General features: G+C 41.2%; 1 protein-coding gene and 2 long non-coding RNA genes across 3 annotated transcripts; 1 reads left to right on the forward strand and 2 right to left on the reverse strand.

The window, feature by feature from the left end:
• Positions 1-468: 468 nt before the first annotated feature.
• Positions 469-1,424, reverse strand: LOC128533862 (uncharacterized). The gene is made up of 3 exons (XR_008361413.1): positions 1,299-1,424; positions 1,122-1,214; positions 469-925 (listed from the first exon to the last, which is right to left on the reverse strand). It is a non-coding gene; the product is annotated as an uncharacterized LOC128533862 (long non-coding RNA).
• A 185-nt stretch (positions 1,425-1,609) lies between these two features.
• LOC128533857 (uncharacterized) lies at positions 1,610-2,387 on the reverse strand. Its single transcript, XR_008361406.1, has 3 exons — positions 2,088-2,387; positions 1,926-1,953; positions 1,610-1,811 (listed from the first exon to the last, which is right to left on the reverse strand). It is a non-coding gene; the product is annotated as an uncharacterized LOC128533857 (long non-coding RNA).
• A 22,141-nt stretch (positions 2,388-24,528) lies between these two features.
• Positions 24,529-26,753, forward strand: LOC128533822 (NLR family CARD domain-containing protein 3-like). Its single transcript, XM_053508081.1, has 3 exons — positions 24,529-24,627; positions 24,760-26,535; positions 26,690-26,753. Exons 2-3 carry the CDS (start codon positions 24,818-24,820, stop codon positions 26,694-26,696), a joined length of 1,725 nt encoding a protein of 574 aa, XP_053364056.1. The 5' UTR covers positions 24,529-24,627; positions 24,760-24,817; the 3' UTR covers positions 26,697-26,753.
• The last annotated feature ends 64 nt before the right edge of the window (positions 26,754-26,817 follow it).

Consider the following 26,817-nt stretch of genomic DNA (forward strand, 5'->3'; position numbering starts at 1 on the left):
ATGATTCCAGAAAAAATAGTACAGATGCAGTGGTGCGGTGGCAGGTTACATAAGTTGCTACAGGGATGGGAGAGCGGCCTTTAATAGGATGTCTCACCATCAACTCGTACACATATATGGGTGCTGATTCTTCTTGTACTTTCTGTATAATGCTTCCTGTGGCATCGATATACACAACATCATCTCTGCATCTCTGATGGAAAAGCCGGATTGTGGCTTTGGACCATAGCATTACTCCTTTGAGATGTAAGAGCACCTTCTGTAATATATCATTATCTTCATCTGTTTTTTCTTCAACCATTTTCTGAAGACTTAACAGTTCATTGTCATGTCTTCTGAATTTTTTCCGTGTTTTGAAAGCTATATTTTTGAGGACTTCAGGTGTGGGTGCTTGGTCTCGACATCCTGATTCGAAGACACAAGGTTCACACAAGGTAAGGCTCTTGGAAGGATTGTCTCTAACTGCTTGCCAATAATGTCTCTCTCATCAGCTTGTTTGTAATTCAGCCATACTATGGCAAACCTTCACTCCCTGAAATGTCACCCAGGCTTTCAGAGTACTCTCGTCATGTACAATCACTTCAATACAAACAGGGCAATCTGCAAATCTGCAATAGGCCAGGCAATGGAATATAGGCCCTCTTCTTTTTGACACTTTCGTTTTGACTGTATGCCTTTTGAATGCTATGCTGCAATATGGGTGGACAGAACGTATTCCTTTTACTATTACATTTGTCCATTGTAGGTCTTTGAACTGGTGTTCAACCTGTTGTTTACGTAGGTCTGTCCAATCCTTTCTATCAATAATAAAAAAAAAAAAACATGGGCCTGTCGGCAAGGTATATTTAAAAAAAAGGTTGTCAGCTGAACCACTGTCCGCAGAAGAAGGTGCTGATGAATTGTTAGAGTCCTGTGTTTCAGTGTGCTATATAAAAAAGTGACATTACGGACAATTAAAAAATGAGACTCTTGAAATGCAGTAAGTAAATTCTAGTAAGTGTAATGGATATACTGTCTGTTTACACAAATTGAATCATTGTTGTAAATTACTTTAAAATCGGCATTAGATAAAAAATAACTGCATATCAAATTTGTTGAGTCAATTTGCAAAAAGATCTCACCCTGGCAGAAGGAGATTCACCTCCAACAACATTCTTGCCCTCAGACTCTATGTGGGTTTCATGTGGACTTGAAGGGCTGTGTGCAGGAGACCACTAGAACATACAGAGAAACACACAAGTTAAAGTGTTTATGAGGTAAGTGTATGCCATCTGTATCCCAAAAATCTTTGATATTACCCTGGGAGAAGGAGACTCAGCTTCCCCAACATCTCTATCCTCTGGATTGCCAAGAGAAGGCTTCTTGGAAATACAATGGTGTAATTTGTAAGATGCTCAACCAGAGACAAACCAAATTGAAGTATTATTAACAAAAACGCTAACTGAATGCAACACCAAAGTTAGTGTGTAACAACATATGCCCCAGACAATAATTACTATGTTTTTACTGTTCCATTTTTTGATTTAATGTTATGCATCTCTATATTACCTTATACGTTGACCTATCGTAAGTATAAACTTGAAAAGAAACTTAATACACATATCCTCATCCCTGTTCTCTCGTTGAAATATTACCTGTAGGTGGGCCTGTGCAATGTTTTTCAATCTTACTTTGTTGCAAAGAGAATTTGGAATTTGCAAAGACTGGCAAAGTGTTCCCCAGGTGCCAGTAGGGAGATAAGCACTTTCATCTTTAGCATGGCCTTGTAGAGCATGCTTTATGTCATGCGGCGTGATCTGAATGTTACGGCCCTGTGTGTGGAAAATGTGAATATGACAAACTTTATTAATAGACTGATATAACTGAAACCAAAAAATGTATTACCTCATAAAAGTAATATGATGTCATTATTAATGTCATCTTACCTTTCCAAAGGTGGAAAAGAAGTATGTTCTGGAGGGCAATGAAATATTTACAATAATAGTAATGAACAGCAAATTACTATTACAACACATTTTATTTTAAACAAACTTATTTAAAGGCTTTACTGAAAAATCTATGCCATTTTTCAGAGAAACTTTACTTACCAAAGTCTTCGTCCAGGCATGACAGTATTTCTGAAGGTTGAAGGGCGTGGCTCAAAAAATATACATTATAAATATTGTAAATATTGTTATACTACGAACATGTACAGATATTATGTTTGTATAAGTTGAATTGAATACATTAACTTAATTTTTTAAGCATAAAATTTTTTTATCTTCTTGTAATAATGATAAAAATATAAATTTTGGGATGCAGCAAGATGTGTACGCAGCGTCAGTTCGATAAATATGGACAGTCATTACAATAATGTAATCGCTGTTTGTTATAGTATGTATGTTCAAATAATTATTATATTAAACCAAAAAGTTATTTTCAATTATTTATAAATCCCTATGTTTTTTATTTTTATTTTTTGTAATGCTTATTTATTTACCTGCTTAAAATGAGGAAACTGAAATAAGACTTAAACACATTGTTGCCCTTTACTGGACAAGTTTACTTTTACAGTCTTTCGCTATCATTTATAAAAACAACTGTGTTAAACTGTTAGGCCCCAAAATAAAGTGTAATACATTGTGGGAAATTCAGCCATCAACCTTCCTTTTTTGTTTCTAAGGGCTTGCATTTAAAATTAATTATAAAGAATACTAGTATGTGTAGGCAAAGGCCAGGGAAACTTTTTAGAAATATGGTTTTCATAGGCGTTTTAAGGGTAATAATGACACATATCTATAAAACGCTGCAGTGAAATAGTTGGAGATAATGTGTGCATATAGTGTGGGATGTCCCGAATAAGAACTGGTGGTTGTTTTTTTTCTACTTATTAGAAATGGGGTCTTTGTACCCCTTTAAAGTTAATAATGCCCCATATCTCATAAATGCTGCAGTAAAATATTTTCATATGAGGTGTGTATATAGTATGAGATGCCCCCTATGAGAATTGGCCGTTTCAACCATTTTTTCAACTTATTAAAAATGACGTCCGTATAGGCCTCTGAAGTGTAATAATGTCATTATTCTTGATATCATCTTTATGATAATTATTGATTTCTTATTTAGACTTTTAAACCTATTGTAAACATATTTTGCTATTTACTTTCATTGCAGACATTATACCTAATGAATGCACTCCAAAATAACAGAAATTATAGAACAGTGACAAATGAATACACAACTGAGGGATTTAAAATGAGTATATAATTGATTGTCTTCCATTTGCATATAATTTATCTGTAAACAAAACTACATTTACAACGACTTTAGAAGAAGAAATATACAGAAAACATTATTTAAAGAAAGACAAGTGTCAAAGATATCGCACCTATAAACAATAAGGAAAACAATAAATGCAAAACACCAGTTTCGAAACATGACACCTTTTTATAATCACATCACAGTCGCGCTGGGCTTTTCAAGAAAAGTGCTCTGAAAGCGCGTTCTCTCTGTGTCGTTCCTGAAACTACCGTAAGCACTGTAATATGCGCGCACACTAAAATCAATCGCGGTTGGCTTGACCGTGTTTTTTCGGAACCGCGGCTGGCTTTACCGCAGTAGCAGGAGGGGCAGGTCAGTGAGGAAATGTTCAGTAGTTAATTCACCTACTGTACAATCATCTAGCTAAACGATAGGATGGTGCTACATCTCCATGGGTCTGCATTGAGGCGCTTCCGAGCAAAAGGACGCAGTAACTTTCGTTTCCGATGTCATGTGTTAAAATGGCTCCCGCCAGGGGCGTAGCAAGCTTTTCAAAAGTCTGGGGGATGAATGTGGTTTGTTTGTTAAGAATAAAAATTATGAATACAATGACAGAAGGGTGCAAAAGGTATTAACATACAAGATATAAAAAGCTTTCAATTTAAAAGATTTAGAATTAGAAATGCTTTAATAATCTCAGGGAGAAATTATTTTGTTACTCCAAATATACAGACAACATTTCATACAAACAACATACTGTATATTCAGAACAAAAATATAAACAACTATGTACATATATAAATGCAACCAACAACAACAACTGACCAAATAATACATGACCAACTATATCTCTCATTTAAAAGTACCAAAAGTGCTCTTTCTGCTCTCCTTACAAGAGACAAACTGCTCAGCAACCTTTTTTCTGTTTCCCCTGTCCAGCTTGTCTTTATGTACATGGCACACAGCAACACTGTTGAGACGAGTTTGGGTCAGTGAATATTGAAACGTAATACAATGAAATAAATGCAAACAGCATCTAATGGTAATAGGCTACTGTTGTTTAATGTCAACATTTTTCAACTTTCATCTCTCAACTTCACTTACAGGATTTCTCTTGAAAAAGGTGTCAATCTTCTTCTGCCTCTTTCTTTTCTGCATCTTAATGATACTGTGTGACAAAAGGACAGTGGTAAGCTTGACATGGGTCTGACAGGACTGGGACTGATACATTGTGCTTACTTGCAGAGAAGCAAGTAAGCAATGAAGATATAAAAGCAATGAAGATATATAAAAAAAAAGTCCTTACAAAAAGCTTTTTCTAAATAATTATAATATAAACAAAAGTATATTTATATAAATAACAGTATAAATAATGTAACAATTGACTGTTTTTAAACATTAAAATAATATACACATTAAAATAATATTTTTCCATAGCCAACAGGTCTGCAAACTGACATTATTTCTCACTTTTTTCTCCTCAACAGATCCAATCAAACACAACAGGCAGGTCAGCTAATGAACAAACAATGCTCAAAATATCAAAATCAATTGCACTGGCAATAAACCCATAAATGCATTGCTTAACATTGTCAATTTGTCCCTCCTCATCAATTTCCTGCCTTCTTCATCGCAGTTACTTAATAACCCATAACCGATTACCGATTAACACATAACCGAATTTAGCTAAGTTAGCTACTGAACACTATCCCAATTAGCAATTGCCATTAGTCTAAAAAACTAAATATAATACAGAAAACATTCGACATGTCAACAAAACATAAACAGATCATCTTCCCAAACATATATCAAGCTCATTTAAAAACCTCAAAAGGATAAACATTCAAACTAGCTGGAAAACGGAGATGTAAATAATCATAACAACCATAAGTTCCCGCCTCCTCTGCACGAGCTGACCGATAGATCTAACACATCAAGAGAGGCGGGACTTAAGGCAGAACAGCCAATCATCAGCCGGTGTCATGTTTGAGAGGGAGGGGAGAGGAGAGCTGAAGCGAGCGTAGACACAGAGCGGCCAGAGAAACGGAGGAGCGAATGGGAAGTGTTTGTTCAAAACTGCGGGAAAACTGTAGAAAAAGTGTGGGTGTTAAACCCTCTCACCGGGAAAAGTGTGGGTGTTAAAACACCCACATCCCCTACGGGTGCGACGCCCCTGATTGTGTGAATGCAAAGCGCTTCCGTACAGCGCCACTTTTTTTTACTCCCATTTTCATCCATGGACATTATTATTAATTATTTGCTCTGTCTCAAGGGTCAATATATAAAGGGTTAATATCTCTCTCTGTACATTAGAAGTTAAAGGTGCCGTGTTTCAGAACACATGTACAGTACATTCACATGCACACAAGCACGCGCTCTTTGTCAGCGGCACCCGTGCGATCGCCGCCTCATCCATCAGCGGAGAAAAGAGATGAAATATTTCTGTTTTTATTATTGTTGTCATTTTATTAATATATACTGACTGGGCCGCCCACTTGGAAAACCCCCGGTGCCCCAGACGGCCAGTCCGCCACCGTTCACAAGTTTGTTACCGCTGTTTTTCTTCCCATAATCTCTTGCAATTTCCACCAAATGCAGATGCAGGATTGTGACGCTAGAGGGCAGAGTTGTCCTATTTAACAGGGTTAACAGAAATCATGTCTATATATGGATGTGTATTTCTCAGTATTTGTGGGAGTGTGCTTGTTTAAAACTGGACATTTTAGCCCTTGCTTTGGCATGCTTGACATAACTTAGCTCTTGGGGAAAACTGTTTTCCTCTCTCCTGTACATATCTGTACAGTAATAAAAAACAATCTTTGTGTGAGTAAGAAATAAAAGAGTGAACCAATTCACTTTTAATGAACTTTTAGAGTTAGAATTTTAGATTTAACAACAACAGAGTTAAAATTCACACATAAACTAACACAGTAAAAAGAGGCAGGCAGACACAAATGACGTTATTAAACAATTGTGCACGTCAGATATTGACCCTTTATATATATGGTTAAAATAATAATAAAAACCACTTTTACTTTGGCTTATCTATAAATATGCATAATACTGATACTTTAATACTCTAATACTCTTCATTTTGTGTGTGTATATATATATATATATATATATTTTTTTTTTTTTTAATTACAGTATTTCAAACTTGGATGTATTTATACCAGACTTTAGCTAAATGTTTTTAGGTGGAATTCAGGTGCGATTCTGGAGCAACATACCACCTACTAATACCAGGACTTAAACAAATATAAGCCAGACTCGGTATAGCTTTTTTTTCCATCTTGGATAAATTACTTGTTAGTTAAAATAATTATTAATACAAGTTTTTTTTTTTGTTGTTCTTACACTACACAAATGCTCTATCAGACATACTGTACAGTTGGTACGGAAAGTATTCAGACCCCCTTAAATTTTTCACTTTGTTATATTGCAGCCATTTGCAAAAATCATTTAAGTCCGCCCCCCCCCATCCCCCCATTAATGTACACACAGCACCTTATATTGACAGAAAAACACAACTGTTGACATTTTTGCAGGTTCATTAAAGAAGAAAAGTTGAAATATCACATGGTCCTAAGTATTCAGACCCTTTGCTCAGTATTTAGTAGAAGCACCCTTTTGATTTAACACAGCCATGAGTCTTTTTGGGAAAGATGCAACAAGTTTTCCACATATGGATTTGGGGATCCTTTGCCATTCCTTGGGTTCTTCTTTACCTCTCTCACCAGGGCTCTTCTCTCCCGATAGCTCAGTTTGGGAAGGGTTCTGGTCGTCCCAAACGTCTTCCATTTAAGGATTATGGAGGCCACTGTGCTCTTAGGAACCATAAGTGCAGCAGAATTTTTTTTTTGTAACCTTGGCCAGATCTGTGCCTTGCCATAATTCTGTCTCTGAGCTCTTCAGGCAGTTCCTTTAACCCCATGATTCTCATTTGCTCTGACATGCATTGTGAGCTGTAAGGTCTTAGACAGGTGTGTGGCTTTTCTAATCAAGTCCAATCAGTATAATTAAACACAGCTGGACTCAAATTAAGATGTAGAACCATCTCAAGGATGATCAGAAGAAATGGACAGCACCTGAGTTAAATATATGAGTGTCACAGCAAAGGGTCTGAATACTTAGGACCATGTGATATTTAAGTTTTTCTTTTTTAATAAACCTGCAAAAATGTTAATTCTTTGTTTTTCTATCAATATGGGGTGCTGTGTGTACATTAATGAATGAAAAAAAAAAAATGTAGCAAATGGCTGCAATATAACAGAGTAAAATTTAAGGGGGTCTGAATACTTTTCGTACCCACTGTATATGCAGACACCACAAACTCTGTCTTGCATGACTTTTATTTTTTAATTTTTTTAATACCCACAGCCTTTGAGTTTCCAAAAAGCATGTAAAGCCTTGTACAACAGTGGTAGTTCACTCTGATCTTCTTTTACTCAATGTGAAACAACTTAGTTGGTGTCTTGTTAAACAGTTGCCAGCCAAAAACAAATGTTGCACTGCTTCATGCGCTTTCTCTCACCCTGATACATCCATCGCTGTAGAATTGGGTCAGTCTGGGCTCATCAGGCCATGTGACACTTTTCCATTACCACAGAGTCAATCTTGACACTCTAACAAATTAAAGTCATTTTTGGTGGTTTTCCTTATGGCTAAACAGCTGTATAGTCCCAATCCTGAGATTGGGTGTATTTGGAAATGCTCTTATTTACACTATTTAACCTAGTTAATGTTTTTTACTGTAGATTTACTTACCCTGAAAATTCAAGTATTTAAGTGATCTCTATTCATATTTTCAAGTTGAAAGTTTAGCACAGTCCTTTTTCACTAATGTGTTGGAAAGTTCTTCAACCAATTCCAGTAATTTAAATGTCCTTGTCATGATCGGGGTGTTGTGGCAGGTGTTGAACGCCGTGGGCGGAAGGAGCAGGCATAGAGGCAGAGGGGTGGTGTAACCCAAAAGAGTCTTTTTAATAATAGTTAAACACAAAGTATAAATAAAAATACAAACAAAGGAACAAACTCAAACCATACTTAACTTATGGGCTCTCTGGCAAGACACAGGCAGGGCGAGACACAAAACACGCCCTGTGGCGAGACACAGGCAGGGCGAGACACAAAACACGCCCTGTGGCGAGACACAGGCGGGGCGAGACACAAAACACGCCCTGTGGCGAGACACAGGCGGGGCGAGACACAAAACACCTCCTGTGGCGAGACACAGGCAGGAGGAGACACAAAACAGGACACAAACGAGGCGTGGAGCTGAAACGGGAGACACTAGAGAGAACAAGAGACACTAGAGAGAACGGGAGACACGTAAAGACTAGAGACGAGAGACCAAGAGAGGGACGGGACGAGGGCTAAAGACATGGCAATCAGCTAGGCATGGCTTTTAGCTAAACATGGTTAAGCTAAGCTTTACCATGGCAGTCAGCTACACATACACCTAGCTAAGCATGTCTTTAGCCCCAACTTGCACTAAGCTACACTTACCTAATAGCTTAAACACACTAGGGAATAGGGGCACAGAAACACAGACAAGGGACACCCAGTGGCTAGGCTAGGGGACACCCAGTGGCTAGGCTAGGGGACACCCAGTGGCTAGGCTAGGGGACACCCAGTGGCTAGGCTAGGGGACACCCAGTGGCTAGGCTAGGGGACACCCAGTGGCTAGGCTAGGGGACACCCAGTGGCTAGGCTAGGGGACACCCAGTGGCTAGGCTAGGGGACACCCAGTGGCTAGGCTAGGGGACACCCAGTGGCTAGGCTAGGGGACACCCAGTGGCTAGGCTAGGGGACACCCAGTGGCTAGGCTAGGGGACACCCAGTGGCTAGGCTAGGGGACACCCAGTGGCTAGGCTAGGGGACACCCAGTGGCTAGGCTAGGGGACACCCAGTGGCTAGGCTAGGGGACACCCAGTGGCTAGGCTAGGGGACACCCAGTGGCTAGGCTAGGGGACACCCAGTGGCTAGGCTAGGGGACACCCAGTGGCTAGGCTAGGGGACACCCAGTGGCTAGGCTAGGGGACACCCAGTGGCTAGGCTAGGGGACACTCAAAGGCTAGGCACACTGGGCAACTAGGGAGGTAGGAAACACAGGACAGCTAGAGACAGAGGGGCTATGGCTAGAAGCATGCTAGTTACTGTAACTCAACATAGAATTTAGCTAAACATGCTCCTAGCCACACACACACCTAACTACTTACCTGCTCTAGCTAACCACAAGAACACAGGAGGACAGGACGGAATCAGCTCCACTAACACAGACACACAAGATACACAGAAACATTGCCAATAAGAGAGCCCAAGTCAACACAACTAAAATCAAAGTACAAACTAAACAGATAACAAAACAGAATAAACCAAAATGCCCACATAAATGACAGCGGTGGTACCAAAAATGCTCGACCCAGTTTCCCAGTCTAAACAGCTATTTATAGATTGATTGATGGCTACCTCGGTTCAGGTGTGCACTGCCTCACCTGACCGAGGTGCCTGCTGGGAAACTGAGTCGGCCAACAAAAACTACAAAATAAAAACAGTGACCTCTAGTGGAGGACCCTTACACTCCTTAATTGTTTTCAGTGCTTCATGCAGGATCATAATTTGGCATTGTATTTATTTTGTGTTTATTAAAAGTCAGTAACAGTTTAACAGTTGAAACAAACAACAAAAATAGATGATCTTAAATAAGTTGTAGCGTTTGTTGTAAATACTAATAATTTACATTTTAAAGTCTACTGTTCTAAAGCTAATGAACTCCAAACATCCTCTTAAGATCTCATCAGGCCATCTCTCTCTCTGGTTTGTTGGCGGGTCGCAACAAACTTAAATAGGTGCATATCACCACCTACTGTAACGATGTGTGTAATATCAAGGTTTTTTGTTCTTCAGTTTAAAAAAAAAAAGCAGCGATGATTGCATTATCCTGTTTATATATCCACCTCTAATCCTGTACTTTTAAGAAATGTAAACAATGCTCTACTACTTTCCCTCGTTTTCTCCCACGTCCCAAGAATCCCTAGCAAACTCCATTCTCTCTCCAGTTCATACATTTTATCTTGTAATATATTCCTCTCTGCATTATATTATTTTTTACACCATAAAATAACATGCTCAACATTTTCAGAGACGTTACAAACATCACATTTATCTCTACTGCATTTTCCCATTTTGAAGAGTGTTGATTTAAGTCCAGTATGACCTAGTCTAATTCTTATAAGAACCACTTCTTCACTTCTATAATTTCCTTTAAAAGCCTTCACCTTTATTGATTTCTGTACATTATAGTATTGTCTCCCTTTGCAATCTGTGTCCCATATCATTAGCCATGAGCTCTCTACTGCTGTTTTTATTATTGACTTGGCCTTACCTTTTCCAAAGGGAATTTCTATTATCTTTTCATCCTTAAATTTTAATGCATTCTTAGCTATTGAATCTGCTTTCTCATTACCCTCTACGCCAGCGTGTGCCGGCACCCAGCAAAACTGTATTAAAGTTCCAGCTCTTTGTATCCAGAGCATTTTCATTGATATTTCCTTCAACAAGTTATCTCTTTTTGTTTCACCAGCATTCAGACTCCTAAGAGCTGCACTAGAATCTGAACAAATGACTGCTCTCTCCTGCTCTATCCGCTGCAAAACTAAGATTATGGCAACTATTTCTGCTGTGAAAACTGACAATTTATTATTAATTCTTTTGTTTATAATTATATTGAATTCAGGTATATACACTCCGGCTCCAACATGGTTGTTTCCTGGATCTTTGGACCCATCAGTGAAAACTAGCAAATAATTAACATATTTCCTCTTAACATACTCCGACACCAAACATCCAATATTATCTATATTATTTTCAATCCATTCTCTCTTTTGTTTTATAAGTTGCAAATCTACATTCGGAACTGGCAATATCCATGGAAGTACATTACCCCATACAGTATTGGGTCCAATCTTTAACCTATTTAGTCCAAATCTTTCTGCTACCGAATTAATACTCCAACCAAATCCTGTGCCTTTCCGTTTTTGTGAATATTCCCAACAGTCTTCTATTACCTTCGTCGCGGGTTGCTCCTCTCCAGATCCCTTTAGCTTCACCAGTATGACAATGCCAACTTTAATCGTCTTAGATGTAATGGTAATTCTTTAGATTCCACCAGTAATGCATTGGTCGGAGTTGTTTTAATAGCTTCAATACTAAGTCTAAGAGCTCTATACTGTATTCTATCTAGTTTTTCCAAAGTACTTTTTGCTGCTGCTCCATATACCATACATCCATGATCTATACTGGATCGTATTAAGGCCCTATATATATATATATATATATCTAGGAGCGATTGTTTATCTGCTCCCCAATTATATCCAGAGACCGATCTCATAAGGTTCAACACTTTATTACATTTTGTCACAATCTGTTTAATATATGTTTTCCATATACAGTTCTCATCAAACCATAACCCCAAATAATAAACCATTGTTACCCTTACCATATTTCGTCCATACAGTTTAAGTTGATTATTGCCTAACCTTTTTCTTTTTGGAGAATAACATATAACATGATTTTTCAACTGACATCTTAAAACCCCATTCATACGACCATCTTTCAACCTTTATTATGGCACTCTGAATACTCTTAATCACGTGTCTAATATTTTTCCCTCTTTCCCATATAGCCCCATCATCTGCATAAAGCGAGGACCCTATATCAACGCTAATATTTGTCAAAGACATAATTTATCATAATGTTAAACAAAATAGGGCTAATAACACTACCCTGCGGAACACCATTCACAATATTAAACTCATCTGGTACAGCATGACCTACCTTAACTCTGAACGTTTGTTTAGTTAAAAAAATTTAAGATCCAATTGTACATCCTCCCACCAATACCCATCTTATAAAGTTTAATCAATAGTCCTTCTTTCCACATTGAATCATAAGCTTTCCCAATATCTAAATACACTATAGCCATAACTTTCACTAAAGCATCGATAGTAGATTTACCTTTGCGGAAACCATTTTAATATGTGCTAATCAATTTCCTTTGCTAATCAATTTCCTTTGGCAAATAATGTGTCAGTCTGTGGACAATCACCTTTTCCATCCATTTGCACAAGTGAGATGTTAGCGCTATAGGCCTGTAATTTCCTGCATTATTCAGGTTTTTGCCAGGCTTACTAAAAGGTAGTATTAAGGCACTTTTTCATTTATTAGGCATTACACCTTTTTGCCATATCCTGTTAAACAGTCTTCGTATCATTTCTAAGGCTTAATTAGGTGATTGTCTGAACATTGCATAGCATAATTGATCCTGACCTGAAGCCGAATACTCACTTTTCTGTAACGCCGCTGTCAACTCATAAATTGTAAAATCCATATTAAGGCAGGTATCATCACTACATCTTTTCTTTAATATATCTGGATATTTCCTTAAAATATCCTCTTTCTGTTGCTTATGCTTTTCATCTAAGTAACTTCCATTATGTATACTTGCAAACTTTTTACCCCAAAGATCGACTTTCTCAATATTTGTAATTGCCGAATATTTTTTTTTTATCAACTAACACTGGAATTTTATCATATTTCCTTTTCCCACTCATTTTTTAATCATCAGCCAAACATCATCCAATCTTATTTCTCTACTGATAGCTAAACAGGATTGTCTCCAAGCATTCCTCTTTGCTATTTTAATTATTTTCCGTGCCATAGCTCTCTTTCTTTGATATGCAATCAAATTCTCTTGACTCAGTTGTTTCCTTAAAATTTTAAAAGCTTTATTTCTAACCTATATAGCATTTCTACAATCATCATTCCACCATGGAACCATCTTCTTTTCCCGTTTATTTTGCTTTTGGGGATGCATGCTGTTGCAGCCTTGACAATCAATTTCGTCACTGCTTCTGCACAAGAGTCTGTTACCTTCCATCGATATTGCTTCCATAAACTCTTTACAATGTTCTCAAAATTTTTCCCATTCAGCTTTATGTAAGCACCATCTCTCTACTATACATCCTTCCTGCAAATTTAGTTCAAAATTTATTGTACATAAAATATATTGTGGCGTGGGCGGGGTTTTGGATTGGCTACCATCATGCTTTGCGGGAGGGATTGTTTTGTCTTCACCCTGTTGGGAAAAGGTGTTTGGGTTAGTGGTTTCGGCCAGGGGTGTGTGTGTGTGTTAGATGTGTGTTTATAAAGTGATTAAATGTGCTATTGTTGTGATTACGTGCTGTTGGATAATAAAATACTCCCAGCCATTTGCATTGGGCAGCAAGGAAGCTCACTTGTCTCTCCAAGTCCCTTTGTAGCGGTGAAAAACGCTACATTTGGTGTCAGAAGTGGGATGGAGAGAAGCGGGTTGGAGTAGCAGAGCGGCTGAGGAGGAAGAAAACCCTCCTTGACGGGGCCAGCGCGAGCAGAGAGCGGCGACCGGAGCGGAGCGGCGCGCTTCAGGTTCCGGCGCTGGATTTTGGAGGGGATTCCTCCAGTGACGCAGCGAAGGAGCAAGTTACAGCTCCGTGCGCCGCCAGCCGGCGAGGCGACATGCAGCTGCGCCTGCCTGCCTACAACGGCGCCGTCGAGCCTCTATGCGTTCCTCGCCCAAGTGGAGCTAGCCGCCGACTACACGGGTTGGTCCCCGGCGGAAACCGCCGTCGGGGTGGCCCTCTCGCTGGAAGGCGACGCGCTCCGGGCGTTGGAGGACCTCCGGGCTGATGAGCGGAAGGACTGGGCGAAGCTGCGGGAGTCGCTTCACTTCCGGTTCGGCACGGGTGACCGTAAGGAGGCCACGTGGGAAGAGCTAGCGACTCGCGAGCGGCGCGCCTCCGAGCCACTGGGGGCGTTTGCTATGGACTTAAGATCTCTCGCGCGCCGGGGCTCCCCGGAATTTGAGTGTGCCCAACAGGAAGAGCTAGCTTGTCGCGCGTTTCTTCGGGGAATCCGGCCGTTGCGGCTGCGCGAGCACATCCGGTTAGCGGCACCGGCTTCCCTCTCTGAGGCGCTGCGTGAGGCCGAGCGCGCCGAGCCCATCATGGCTGAACACCACGGCGGAAGAGCCGAGCGATCTCCCGTGGCTCACGGTGAACCTAGCCGGGAAAGTGCTACCCGTCGCGGCTAGGCCTTGACCCGGCCTCCGAGTTTCCGCGACGACGCCGAGGCCAGGGACCGCCGGACTACCGCTGCAATGTTCTCAGGCCTGAGAACAGCGCACCCCAGCAGCCGTTAAATTAGCTTCGGGGGGCGCCGAGGGGAAGCCGCCTCCCACAGCCGTTTTTGTTTCCCCAACTGCTGGATTTAACTTCCGGTCGGGACGTGTAGGAAATCGTGCGGGTGTGTAAGTGAACTGTGGACACCGGCTCTACAGTTTGGCTGCTGCGCTGGGGATTATTGGGAGCGCGGCGAGCATGTTTGTATGCTGCCGGACACGGCTTTGAACATTCGCACCGTGTCTGGGAGTTTTCTAAAGATACGGGCCTGTCGCACAGTGCGAATACAAGTAGGTGCAATCATTGTTTCTCATCCATTCTTTGTGGCAGACATCGAGGATGATTGTATCTTGGGGTTAGACATTTTGCAAAGGTGGGGGCGGTACTGAATCTTGCGGACGGGACTCTGCGCGGTTACTTTGGGTTAGCTAGGTTGCTAGTGCCCAAAGTGCAGCCGGACGTGTTAGTAGCAGGCACCAGGGGGGCCGAACTTCCAGTGGACGCGCCAGGTAAACATCCGGTAGCCGACCGAGCGAGGTTAATGGCCGAGCTAATAGAGCGTAGCAGTGTGGGGCTAAGTCCGACACAGACCGACGCCGTGAAGTCCCTTTTGCACGAGTTCGCGGATATTTTCGCGGTAGACGAGCGCGAGTGCACTCATACCAACTTAGTGCAGCACACAATCGATACAGGTAACGCAGCTCCTGTGCGGCTACATCCGAGACGCCTCCCATTAGCTAAACGGGCTATCGCCGAGCAGAAGCTGCGTGAGATGGCCGACTCGGGCGTCATAGAGCCAGCGTCTGGACCGTGGTCTTCGCCGGTTGTGCTTGTGCGTAAGAAGGACGAATCGTGGCGGTTTTGTGTGGACTACCGGCGGTTAAACGAGGTAACGCGCAAAGATTCTTATCCGTTACCGCGAATAGATGATGCGCTTGAACACGTTGCGGGCTCGGCCTGGTTTAGCTCGCTGGATTTGCGTAGCGGGTATTGGCAGGTAGAACTCGCCCCGGAAGCACGTCCTAAAACGGCGTTCTCCATCGGGCAAGGGCTATGGCAATTTCGGTGCATGCCATTTGGCCTATGTAACGCTCCAGCTACGTTCGAACGCTTGATGGAGAAAGTATTGGCAGATATTCCTCGCAACCGGTGTGTTGTTTACTTAGACGATTTACTGGTGCACGGCAAGGAATTTGAGGTCGCGCTAGCTAACCTACGGCAGGTATTTTTAGCCATCCGGTGGGCGAACTTGCGGCTCAATCCCAAAAAGTGTCAGCTGTTACGGCAAGAGACCGTATTTTTGGGACACGTGATTAGCGCCCAAGGGATTGCCACCGATCCGGCCAAAATTGCTGCGGTACAGAATTGGCCTGCACCGTTAAATGTGTCGCAGCTACGCACCTTTCTCGGTTAGCCTTGTACAATCGCCGGTTCGTAAAAGATTTCGCCACGATCGCCAGCCCGCTGCACGGGCTCACGAGAAAGAACCAGCCGTTTCGCTGGGACTGGGTGCACGCGCGAGCGTTGACCCAGTTACGGGAAGCTCTGGTCACGTCGCCCGTTCTCGGATATCCTGACGCGTCTCGTACGTTTATTCTCGACACGGACGCAAGCGATGTAGGGCTGGGGGCCGTCCTGTCTCAGGTTTCCGAGGGCAAAGAGCGTGCTATCGCCTACTTCAGCCGTCGTCGCGGCTCTTAAACATTTTAGGCCGTATTTATATGGGCAGTCTTTCTTGCTGCGGACCGATCACGCTTCGTTGGTGTGGCTGCTTAGCTTTAAGGAGCCTGAAGGGCAGTTAGCGCGCTGGCTCGAGCGGTTGCAAGATTACGATTTTATCGTTCAGCACCGAGCGGGGAAACTGCATGCTAACGCCGATGCTTTATCCCGCCGGCCGTGCAGCAACGAGCGTTGTCGGTACTGCGAGAGGGTGGAAGCGTGCGCAGGTGATTGCGACGTCGAGCACTCTCCGAACCCCGTGAGTCAGAACAGTCTTCCTGCGCAGTCCTCCGGAGCCCCCGTCGGTAACCAACCATCCGAGCCGGCGTGCAGCCGAGTTACTGCGTTGCCTAAACCATCGCCTATAGTCGTTGCGCCTGTGCCACAGCTGGACTGTGAACAGCTAATCGCCGAGCAGGAGAAGGACCCGGCGCTGCAGCAGGTACTAGGTTGGGTTAAAGCGGGCCGGAGACCGGAGTATACCGCGGTCGCCCACCTGGGCCTAGAGGTGAAAGCGCTCCATTCGCAGTTCGACAGACTATCGTTGCGGGGGGGCCTACTCTATCGCCACTGGGAGCGGCCGTGCGGCGCTGGTGAGTATTTTCAGTTGCTGGTGCCGCGGACCTTGCAGGCACGTGTGTTAGGGATGGTCCATGGGCACGCGGGCGCGGTGCACTTCAGCGTAACGAAAACTTTGCGGCGGCTGCACGCTCGGTTCTACTGGCCGGGCTGTCACACTGACAATGAATTGTTTGTGCACAGATGCGACGTCTGCACGGCAAAGAAGGGCCCTACCCAGCGCTCGCGAGCACCCCTGCAAGACTTTCGGGTGGGGGCATCTATGGAGCGTATGGGCGTGGATATTCTCGGGCCGTTTCCCATTTCCGATCGCGGGAACCGGTATGTGCTGGTGGCCATGGACTATTTCACCAAGTGGCCGGAGGCGTTTGCTGTTCCTGACCAGAGCGCTTCCACCATGGCTCGAGTGCTGGTGGATGAGGTGTTCAGCCATTTTGGCGCCCCGGAGCAGTTGCACAGCGATCAGGGGCGTAACTTCGAGGCGGAGGTGTTCGCGGCGGTGTGCGAGCGCCTTGGGGTGAAAAAGACCCGAACCACGCCCCTCCACCCGCAGAGTGACGGCCTCGTGGAACGCTTTAACCGGACACTCACCACCCAGCTCGCCGTGCTTACCAGCGCCCGGCAGAAGGATTGGGACGAACATTTGCCCCTCGTGCTGTGGGCCTATCGCACAGCAGTGCAGGAGTCCTCACAGCTGACGCCAGCGGCGTTAATGTTCAGTCGCGAATTGCGCACGCCCGTGGACCTTGTGTTCGGTCCCCCTCCACAAGTGGATTTACCTACGAAGCCGAGGTTGGATTATTTTTGTTCGCTAAAAGACAAACTGTTCCGTGTCCACGAGTTGGCGCGTAGACACTTGGCGGACGCTGGTGTTAAGCAGCGCCGCGTGTATGACGCCCACAGCCGGGGACGAGACTTTGCTACTGGGGAGCAGGTTTGGGTGTATTCCCCCGGAAGGAAAAGGGAGCTTTCGCCTAAGCTTATGTCCCACTGGGTGGGGCCCTGCACGGTACTGGCCCAGCTCTCCGATGTAGTCTACCGGGTGCGAGTGGTCGTGCTCCACCGGGACCGTCTCGCTCCCTATTAGCCCAACGCCAGCGAGACATCGAACTCTGTGGAGGCCGGGCCGCCTCAGGAGGACGGTTGCACCCCTGCTTCCTCCGCAAAGAGACTCCGGCGTTCACAACGCCAGCGCCGACCACCGGCACGCCTCCTAGACTGAGTTCGCCATGATGACCGGGGACGGTCACAGCTCGGGTGGGGGCAGTGGGGCGTGGGCGGGGTTTTGGATTGGCTACCATCATGCTTTGCGGGAGGGATTGTTTTGTGTTCACCCTGTTGGGAAAAGGTGTTTGGGTTAGTGGTTTCGGCCAGGGGTGTGTGTGTGTGTGTTAGATGTGTGTTTATAAAGTGATTAAATGTGCTATTGTTGTGAATACGTGCTGTTGGATAATGAAATATTCCCAGCCATTTGCATTGGGCAGCAAGGAAGCTCACCCGTCTCTCCAAGTCCCTTTGTAGCGGTGAAAAACGCTACAATATTATAATCAGTTCCTGTGATGATATCATTCATTACTTTCAATTCAAAGATGTTACTTATATTTCCTGATACCAGCGTAAGTCAATGCATGAAACTGAGTTTCTTACAACATCCACTCTAGTGCCACTGCCATCATTAATACAGACAAGCGATCTCTCATCCATAAGCTCTTCAACTATTTCCCTATTTCTATCTACATGATCACTTCCCCACAAATTATTATGGGCATTTAGGTCTCCACACCATATTTCTCTTCTATCCACACTTCCACTGATCTCTTGGAACATTTCCATTGATAGCCTCTTACAGGGATTATAGAAGTTTATTATTTTTATGTTTCCTCTGAGACTACATACTTCTACTGCTACACATTCATACTTGTTTGGAACATTAATCCTTCTGTATGCTAGAGAATCTCTAATAAATGTTGAGCTTTTGTCACATCTAGCGTAACTATACCCAGACAGAACAAATTCCAAATGTGGTCTTAACCATGTTTCTTTAACACAGATAATGTCAGGTGTATCATTCAGATCTGCAATAACTTTTTTAAATTCTTGCCTGTTTGCTATTAGACTTCTGGCATTCCATTGGAGGATATTAAATACCATCAGTAGACTAATCAGCTTGAGACAGTCCATCATAGTTGGTAGGATTCAACATCTCATGAATCATTTCTGCTTTGATATCTTTAATCCCTAATAACTTTGTTGCTGCCTCCACGACAGTTTTTATTCTATCACTTTTCCTCTGTTGCTGCATTGCCACATTCACAATTTTACATATGAAAGCTACAAAGTTGATTTTATCCGTAATCAATGTATCCTCCTTGATCTTTTTAACCCATGGGTTTATTTCTACATGACTTATTGCACGAGATGGGATTTCTATTGATTGTCTTCTTACTGACTGACTTGGGTTAGCCACCACTGTATCCCTGCTTCTGGCAAGGTCAATTTCCTTCACATTTTTTAGCTGCATCTGCATATGAAACTTGGTTGTATATTTTATATTTCTGTATCTCTCTAGCCTGCCTTTGAACTGGGCACCCTCCAAAAGCAGCACCACAGTTACAGCATTTGATTTTTGCATCTTTAGCACATTTACTGTATTCATGCTCCCCTCCGCATCTAGCACACATTTGTCTTCCTTTGCATTTCCCTACAATGTGTCCCATTCTTTGGCATTTAAAAACATCGCAATGGGGCTGGAATATACTCCCTTACATCATAACTCAGATATCCCATTTTAATTTTCTTAGGCATACTCTTTTTAAATTCTAGAAGTACTGAAGGACTATCACTTTTCACCCCCTTCAGTTCATTTGTAATCTAGTATCCTTCAACACCTTTCCTCCTTTCACTTCTTGCATTATTTTATCCATTTTCATTGTTAGTGGCACATCATATATAACACCTTTCATCTTAGCTGCGTTTCCTGGGATATGTGCATTAATTATTTCTCCATTTAATGTTTCAGCCTGTAGAAATTTCTCTCTTTGCAGTTTATCTTGAGCAAAAATCAAGCGTCTCCTGTTACTTAAGAATTTAGATGAGCAAAAATCTTTATTTTGCCCATTTCTTTTTCTATAGCTTTTGTCAGTTGAAGTGGATAAAAGTGTACTCCTTCTTTTTTTTGAAAGTTATCAGCACTTTCCATTCAGCTTGTTCGTCCTCATCCTTCCCATTTTTCTTAGCAGCCCTTTTTTTTTTATTTATGTCACCCATCTCTAATCCTAAAGTAGAACTTTCTGAGCTAGTACTCCTATTTTTCATTTTCCCCGTAACATCCTGCCAAGCCATATCATCACTTTCACCGTCCGTACTTTTACCCATAATGATTACATCCACGGTACAGCTGTTGCTAAACCCACCAAACCCCTGTTCACGTCTGCGGCGTCCTCCACTTGTTTTTTTCTTGCAAATCCCCCGTTTTATTTTTACAGTATAAAAATATAAAATTATTATTTAAAATGGCATCATATTAATTGGACACAAGTTTAATTAAGAAGAAATAATTAGTATTATATCAGTTGTTTGTTTTAATAAATATTCACTACTTCATGTTAACATCAATTATTATTGACAATAATAATTAATAAAAAATTACTGATATTTATTTAATTATTTATTAACAGTTTAATTAAAGTTTAAATTATTTTGCTATATTAATATAATGTCGATATTAATGAGAATAGATTTATAAATCCTTTTTCGAGGTCCATATTTTTTACGCTTCAGCGAGACGCACTGACTTATGGGAAAGTTTTCGTTTCCTCTTCCGGTGAAGTGAAGAAACATTTTTGCTCCCTGTGGTTTGGAATCACACTTAACATAGCTGAACACACTTGTGAAGTATACTTCGCAGGGTACTTCAGGCTGAGCAGAACGCACCTATACTGTGTACTCGGAGCAGGGAGTAGGGAGCACGCTGTGGAATGGAACACAGCCATCGCCTGTAACGAACCGAAAGTGAAAGAGTCAATGTTTATGTTTTATCAAGGAAAATGTCTTTAAAGCAGAAGATATTAATGTAACACAACAGGGCCGGTGAATAAAGGTGAGTGATTTATTTATTACTAACGACTTTATATAAGGATAATGCAGATATATTGTAAATTAAACTCGTGTAAAACTCAGATGTAGGAAATGTGTAATGTGTGGTGTACAGGTAGAACCTAAAGCAGGTTTTAGTCGGGTATTACTGTATAAGACCGACAATCCTATATAGAGATTGTACAGGAGCTTTTTCTCATTCTGCATTTGGGATTTATCGTGTTTTGTGAAAGTTACACAGCTCTACCAAACGACTGTTCAGATAACCGATGCAAGAACAAGGTGCAGTGAATTCTGGCAAATGAAGTAAAAAACAAAAAGAATAAAAAACAGACAGTCCTTGGCCGCGAGGCGCCCTCTAGCGGTTTCCCCTGACCAGGACACAATGTGTTGCACTTCTTACAGTAGTTTAATAAGTAAAGATTAAGATGAAAATTAGCTGTAAGGTAACTTTTGGAACAGAACATCAAATGGAAACATTTATGTTTAATATTTCCCAAAAGAACAAATTTAATGCAAGTAAAAATAAATATTACTATTAAAATTAGAAAAACATTTGAAAAGTAATGATATTCAGTATAAAAGTGCGCCCTCTGCAGGACATGTGGCCACACATTTTACAGCAGATTATAAAGATTTTAAATATTTTACATGACCTGGATGTTACTGAGATTAAACTATAATCTGTATATTGAAAATGTTTAATTGGCAACAGTTAACTGTCAAGCAAATATATCAATTTTAAAAAAGTTTGTTTGACATTAGTAAATGTACAGATATATTTGACTATTTTAAGATATACAGTGCTGTGAAAAAGTATTTGCCCCCTTATTGATTCTTTTATTTTTTTGCATATTTGTCACACTTAAATGGCTAAGATTATTAAATACATTTTAATATTACACAAAGATAACCCAAAGTAAATTCACAATACATGAGGATTTTATTTATTATGGGAAACTCCTCCAAATCTTCCTGGCCCTATATGAAAAAGTAATTGCCCCCTTGATAAATTGTGAACTGTGATTTTTGTAAAGCTGAGTTAAATTTCTCTTGCCACACCCAGGCCTGATTACTGCCAGACCTGTTAAATCAGGAAATCATGTAAATAGAACCTGTCTGACAAAGTGAAGCATGCTTAGGGTGGCACAACCAATTATTAGGTTTAGGGGTAATTACTTTTTCACCTAGGGCCGGACTTTCTTATCTCCAGCCTTCATAACACCTTCTGGGTGTCTAAGAGCAGGACATGATTCATTGTGTTTTTTTGGTCAGAGTAGTAGAGTAGAACTCTCAATATGAGGATATTTTTTTTATTTCCTTCTACATATTTTTTTTCTGTCTTTATTGCACTAGAGTCACATCCTTCATTTATTGCCTCCTCTCTTTTATTAGTATTTGCTGATTATATATTTCCTGGTAATTTTATCTATTACTACTTGCTGGTGCACCTTATGTACAGTTTCATTCCCAGTTTCATGTATTTTTATCTTTAAATTATTTGACAGCATTTTTACCTCTTTAATGCACCTTGAATTGTAAATGGTGTGTTCGTGATTTTTTTCCCTTTTTCATCACCTTACAATTCTTGCTTGTTGCTTACTTATATACAATATGTATAATATAATATTTATATTAATAATATGTGAACTGTAACAATACAATTTCCCTTAGGGATTAATGAAGTACTCTGTCTGTCTGTCTGTCTGTCTGTGCGTGCTAATGACTAAATTCTGTAAGACAGATTTTAAGCCAAAGGATGATAATTGTTCTTTAGGTCAAAGATGTGAAAATGATTGTGTGGAAGTTTAAATTCACATTTGTTTTTGTGTTTTTCAGGAGTGTAATCCACTGAGATCAGACACTTCAGGACTTAAATGCTAGTTTGTGGATACTAATATTGAAAGATGGAGCCTGATGATCCGGACACTGATAACGTGTCCCCACCCTCTAAAAAACACTTACCTAATATATCTTGGTATTTCAGTCATTAAATATTCATATCCAAATTACTAAGTGAGCACATATGAAGGAAGTTTAAACAGTAAAGTGTTTCACTATTATTAACAAACTAACAGTCACCATGAAATGTATTCTGTTAATTGCAAGTAAAATTTATCTCTCATTGAATTAACAAGTTTAAATAATGTTGTGCAGTAAACTCCAGGGAGGGAGATCAGAATCAGCAGCACCCAGCTGTATCTCCATGAAGAGTGATGCGTCTATGGGTCGTCCTATTAAGTTTAAAGCTGGAGACTCCTCACCTCTACACAGGTAGCGTCTTCTCACTGTTAATGTCACTGCTGAAGTCACAGTTAAAGGGAAATTCATCTAAATCAGGGGTCGGCAACCTTAAACACTCAAAGAGCCGTTTCTCACAGAAAAGAAAAGAGTTTTGTGGCTCCCAGTGTTTTAACATCTAAAATGAAGATGACACTGCATTTATCATTTTTTTACATTTATACTGTATATATATATATATATATATATATATATATATATATATATATGTGTGTTGCATGTATGAAATCAATGAACTGCTACAGAGAAAACTACATTTTATTTCTGAATGAAACAAAAAACTTTGGGAAAATTTTGAAAGACGCTGGATTTAAGGTTACTTTCAAATAAAATACTCAATGTCTATTTGTGTCCTCCTTGTATTTATGAAATAAAAAACCGAACTTTCACTTGCAAAAAGCCAAAAATGCCATCTGCTTCAAGTGCCGTCATCCTGTCATTGTGTGTACTGTACTGTAGCATACAGTCAACGGTCAATGGAAACCTGGGGATGAAAATCTCAGTGCCGCACATCGGCAGTTGTGACACATGATTTGAGTGACAAAAAACTAGACATGTTTTATTTTAATGTTAAAAGATCACCATAATCTTTCAATTTAGAATTGCATAAAAAAAACTAACAAACTAAAATGAAATGTATTTAAATGAAATACTCATTATTTATTTTCCAAAGCCACAGCGAGCCACAGCAGGGGGATAATAGAGCCACATTTGCCTCTGGAGTCGCGGGTTGCCGACCCCTGTCCTAAATAAAAGCAAGGCCTACCTTTATGAAGGGCACAATTTTATCATCGTCAGTAATATCAGTGTGCTTATGCTTAGCCATATGCTTATCTAAAAGAAGAACCATTGTAAGTAAAGAAAATATACATGTTAAAGAGGCATAATAAAGACAGGAATTGCCAAGATGGTGGAAAAATCTAGAGATAATGAGAAAGATTTCTGAGTTATATTGCGTTGTAATGGGAAATTTTCTGAGATTATATGGACCAGGAAAGTACTGAGTTAAAGAGGAAACATATTTCACATCTCTGGGTTAACAGAGACGTCCTGCTAATTTTTTATGTGCCCGCCCTTTAAATCTCATAATGCTAATGTTTCCGTGCTTACTAAGATTTTAAATATTGGATGTGAGATGAATTATTTTGTTTCAGTATCAGCTGAACTTTAAAATGCATTTTTGCACGGGACAAGGGTTGTGGGATTTAGCCCTACTTTACTTACTTTACACTAAACTCACTATCTGGTTGAAAACGTCCTGGGCAGTGTGCAGACCAGGAAAATTTATAAAGACTTAATGTAATGTACTTATATGTACCTCAATTCTGAATTAATTCTGACTTGAAAACTCCCAAACTATGCCTTCAAGGCTGATGGTTAGACTATAGTGGAAATGTTTAACTGCAATTTTTGTTCACAGTGATCTACAGAAGGCAGGAGACAGAATAGCAAAGTGCATCATCAGAGATACAGGGTAAGATCAAATAGAAAACATACAGTAGAATAAAATAAGCACACAGTGAGAATATTATAAAGAGCTATCAGTGATAGCAGGGCAAATTAGGTCTTAAAGATTAATTATTGGACCCCATGTCTCATTTTATAGGCACGAACCAGAATCTGCTGCTGTAAATGAATTCCAGGAAAAGTTTAAATTAAATCTGATGAAGAAGTTTCAGTTCTTGAATGGAGTGATAATAAACCTGGGAACCCAAACACTCCTGAATGAGATCTACACAGAGCTCTACATCACAGAGGGAGACAGTGGAGACGTCAATAATGAACATGAGGTGAGACAGATCGAAGCAGCGTCCAGGAGAATAACAACAGAGGAAACACCAATCAAATGCAATGACATCTTTAAGCCCTTATCTAAACAAGACGAACCCATCAGATCTGTGCTGACAAAGGGAGTCGCTGGCATCGGAAAAACTGTCTCTGTGCAGAAGTTCATTGTGGACTGGGCTGAAGGGAAAGCAAATCAGGACGTCCACCTCATATTTCCACTTCCTTTCAGAGAGCTGAATTTGATGAAGGACCAGAAACTGAGTCTGATGGAGCTCCTTCATGTCTTCTTTAAGGAAATAAAAGAAACTGAAATGTTCAATTGGGAAAAGGTTCTGTTTATTTTTGATGGATTGGACGAGTGTCGTTTTCCTCTAGATTTCCAGAACACAGTAAGAGTGTGTGATGTAACTGAATCTGCATCAGTGCCTGTGCTGCTGATAAACCTGATCAAAGGGAATCTGCTTCCCTTTGCTCTCATCTGGATCACCTCCCGACCTGCAGCAGCTGATCAAATCCCCTCTGAGTGTGTCCATCGAGTCACAGAGGTACGAGGGTTCAATGACCCACAGAAGGAGGAGTACTTCAGGAAGAGGATCAGTGATCAGAGCCTGGCCAATAAAATCATCACACACCTGAAGTCATTAAGGAGCCTCTACATCATGTGTCACATCCCAGTCTTCTGCTGGATTTCAGCCGCTGTTCTAGAGAGAATGTTGGGTGAAGCAGAGAGAGGAGAGATCCCCAAGACTCTGACTCAAATGTACACACACTTCCTCATCATTCAGATAAACATCATAAGAGAAAAGTACTCAATGAAGCAGGAGAGTGATGAACAAATGCTTCTTAAACTGGGACAACTGGCTTTTGAGCAGCTGGAGAAAGGGAACCTGATCTTCTATGAGGAAGACCTGAGAGAGTGTGGCATTGATGTGAGAGAAGCAGCAGTGTACTCAGGTGTGTGTACGCAGATCTTCAGAGAGGAGTTTGGGCTTCACCAGAGTAAAGTGTACTGCTTTGTTCATCTGAGCATTCAGGAACACCTCGCAGCTCTGTTTGTGCACCTGATGTTCAGGATAGACAATAAAAATGTTCTTAAAAAGAGTCGAGCTTCAACATTACAAATTACAGTTTTAGATTTCCACAAGTGTGCTGTAGATGAAGCTTTTAAAAGTCAGACTGGACATCTGGATCTTTTCCTTCGCTTTCTTCTGGGTCTCTCACTAAAGTCCAATCAGAAACTCTTACAGGCCTTAGTAACACAGACAGGAAGTAGCTTCCAGAGGACACAGGAAACAGTTCAGTACATTAAGAGGAAGATTAGTAGAGAGCGTTCTACAGAGAAATCCATCAATCTGTTCCACTGTCTGAATGAACTGGGTGATAATTCTCTAGAGGAGGAAATCCAACGGTACCTGAAATCTGGAAAACAAAGTGAACTCTCTTCTTCACAGTTGTCTGCTCTGGTGTTTGTGTTACTGACATCAGCACAGGAGCTGGAGGAATTTGACCTGAATAAATATTTCAGTCCAGATAAGATAACAGATGATGTTCTTCTGAAGCTGATGCCTGTGATTGCAGCATCCAGAAAAGCAATGTAAGTAAAGCTGAATATAACTGTTTCACTGTTACAGTGTTGGAGATTGGGAAACTTTAAACACTTCCACAAATACAATATACTGCCAAAAGTATTCGCTCGTCTGCCTTCACATGCACGGGAACTTGAGAAACATCCAATTCTTAATCCATAGGGTTTAATGTGATGTTGTCCCACCCTTGGCAGCTATAACAGCTTCAACTCTTCTGGGAAGACTTTCAACAAGGTTTAGGAGTGTGTTTATGGGTTTTTTTTTTTACTATTCTTCTAAAAGTGCTTTAG

The sequence above is a fragment of the Clarias gariepinus genome, chromosome 12 (genome assembly GCF_024256425.1).
Source record: "Clarias gariepinus isolate MV-2021 ecotype Netherlands chromosome 12, CGAR_prim_01v2, whole genome shotgun sequence".
In the NCBI taxonomy this organism is placed as follows: Eukaryota; Metazoa; Chordata; class Actinopteri; order Siluriformes; family Clariidae; genus Clarias; species Clarias gariepinus.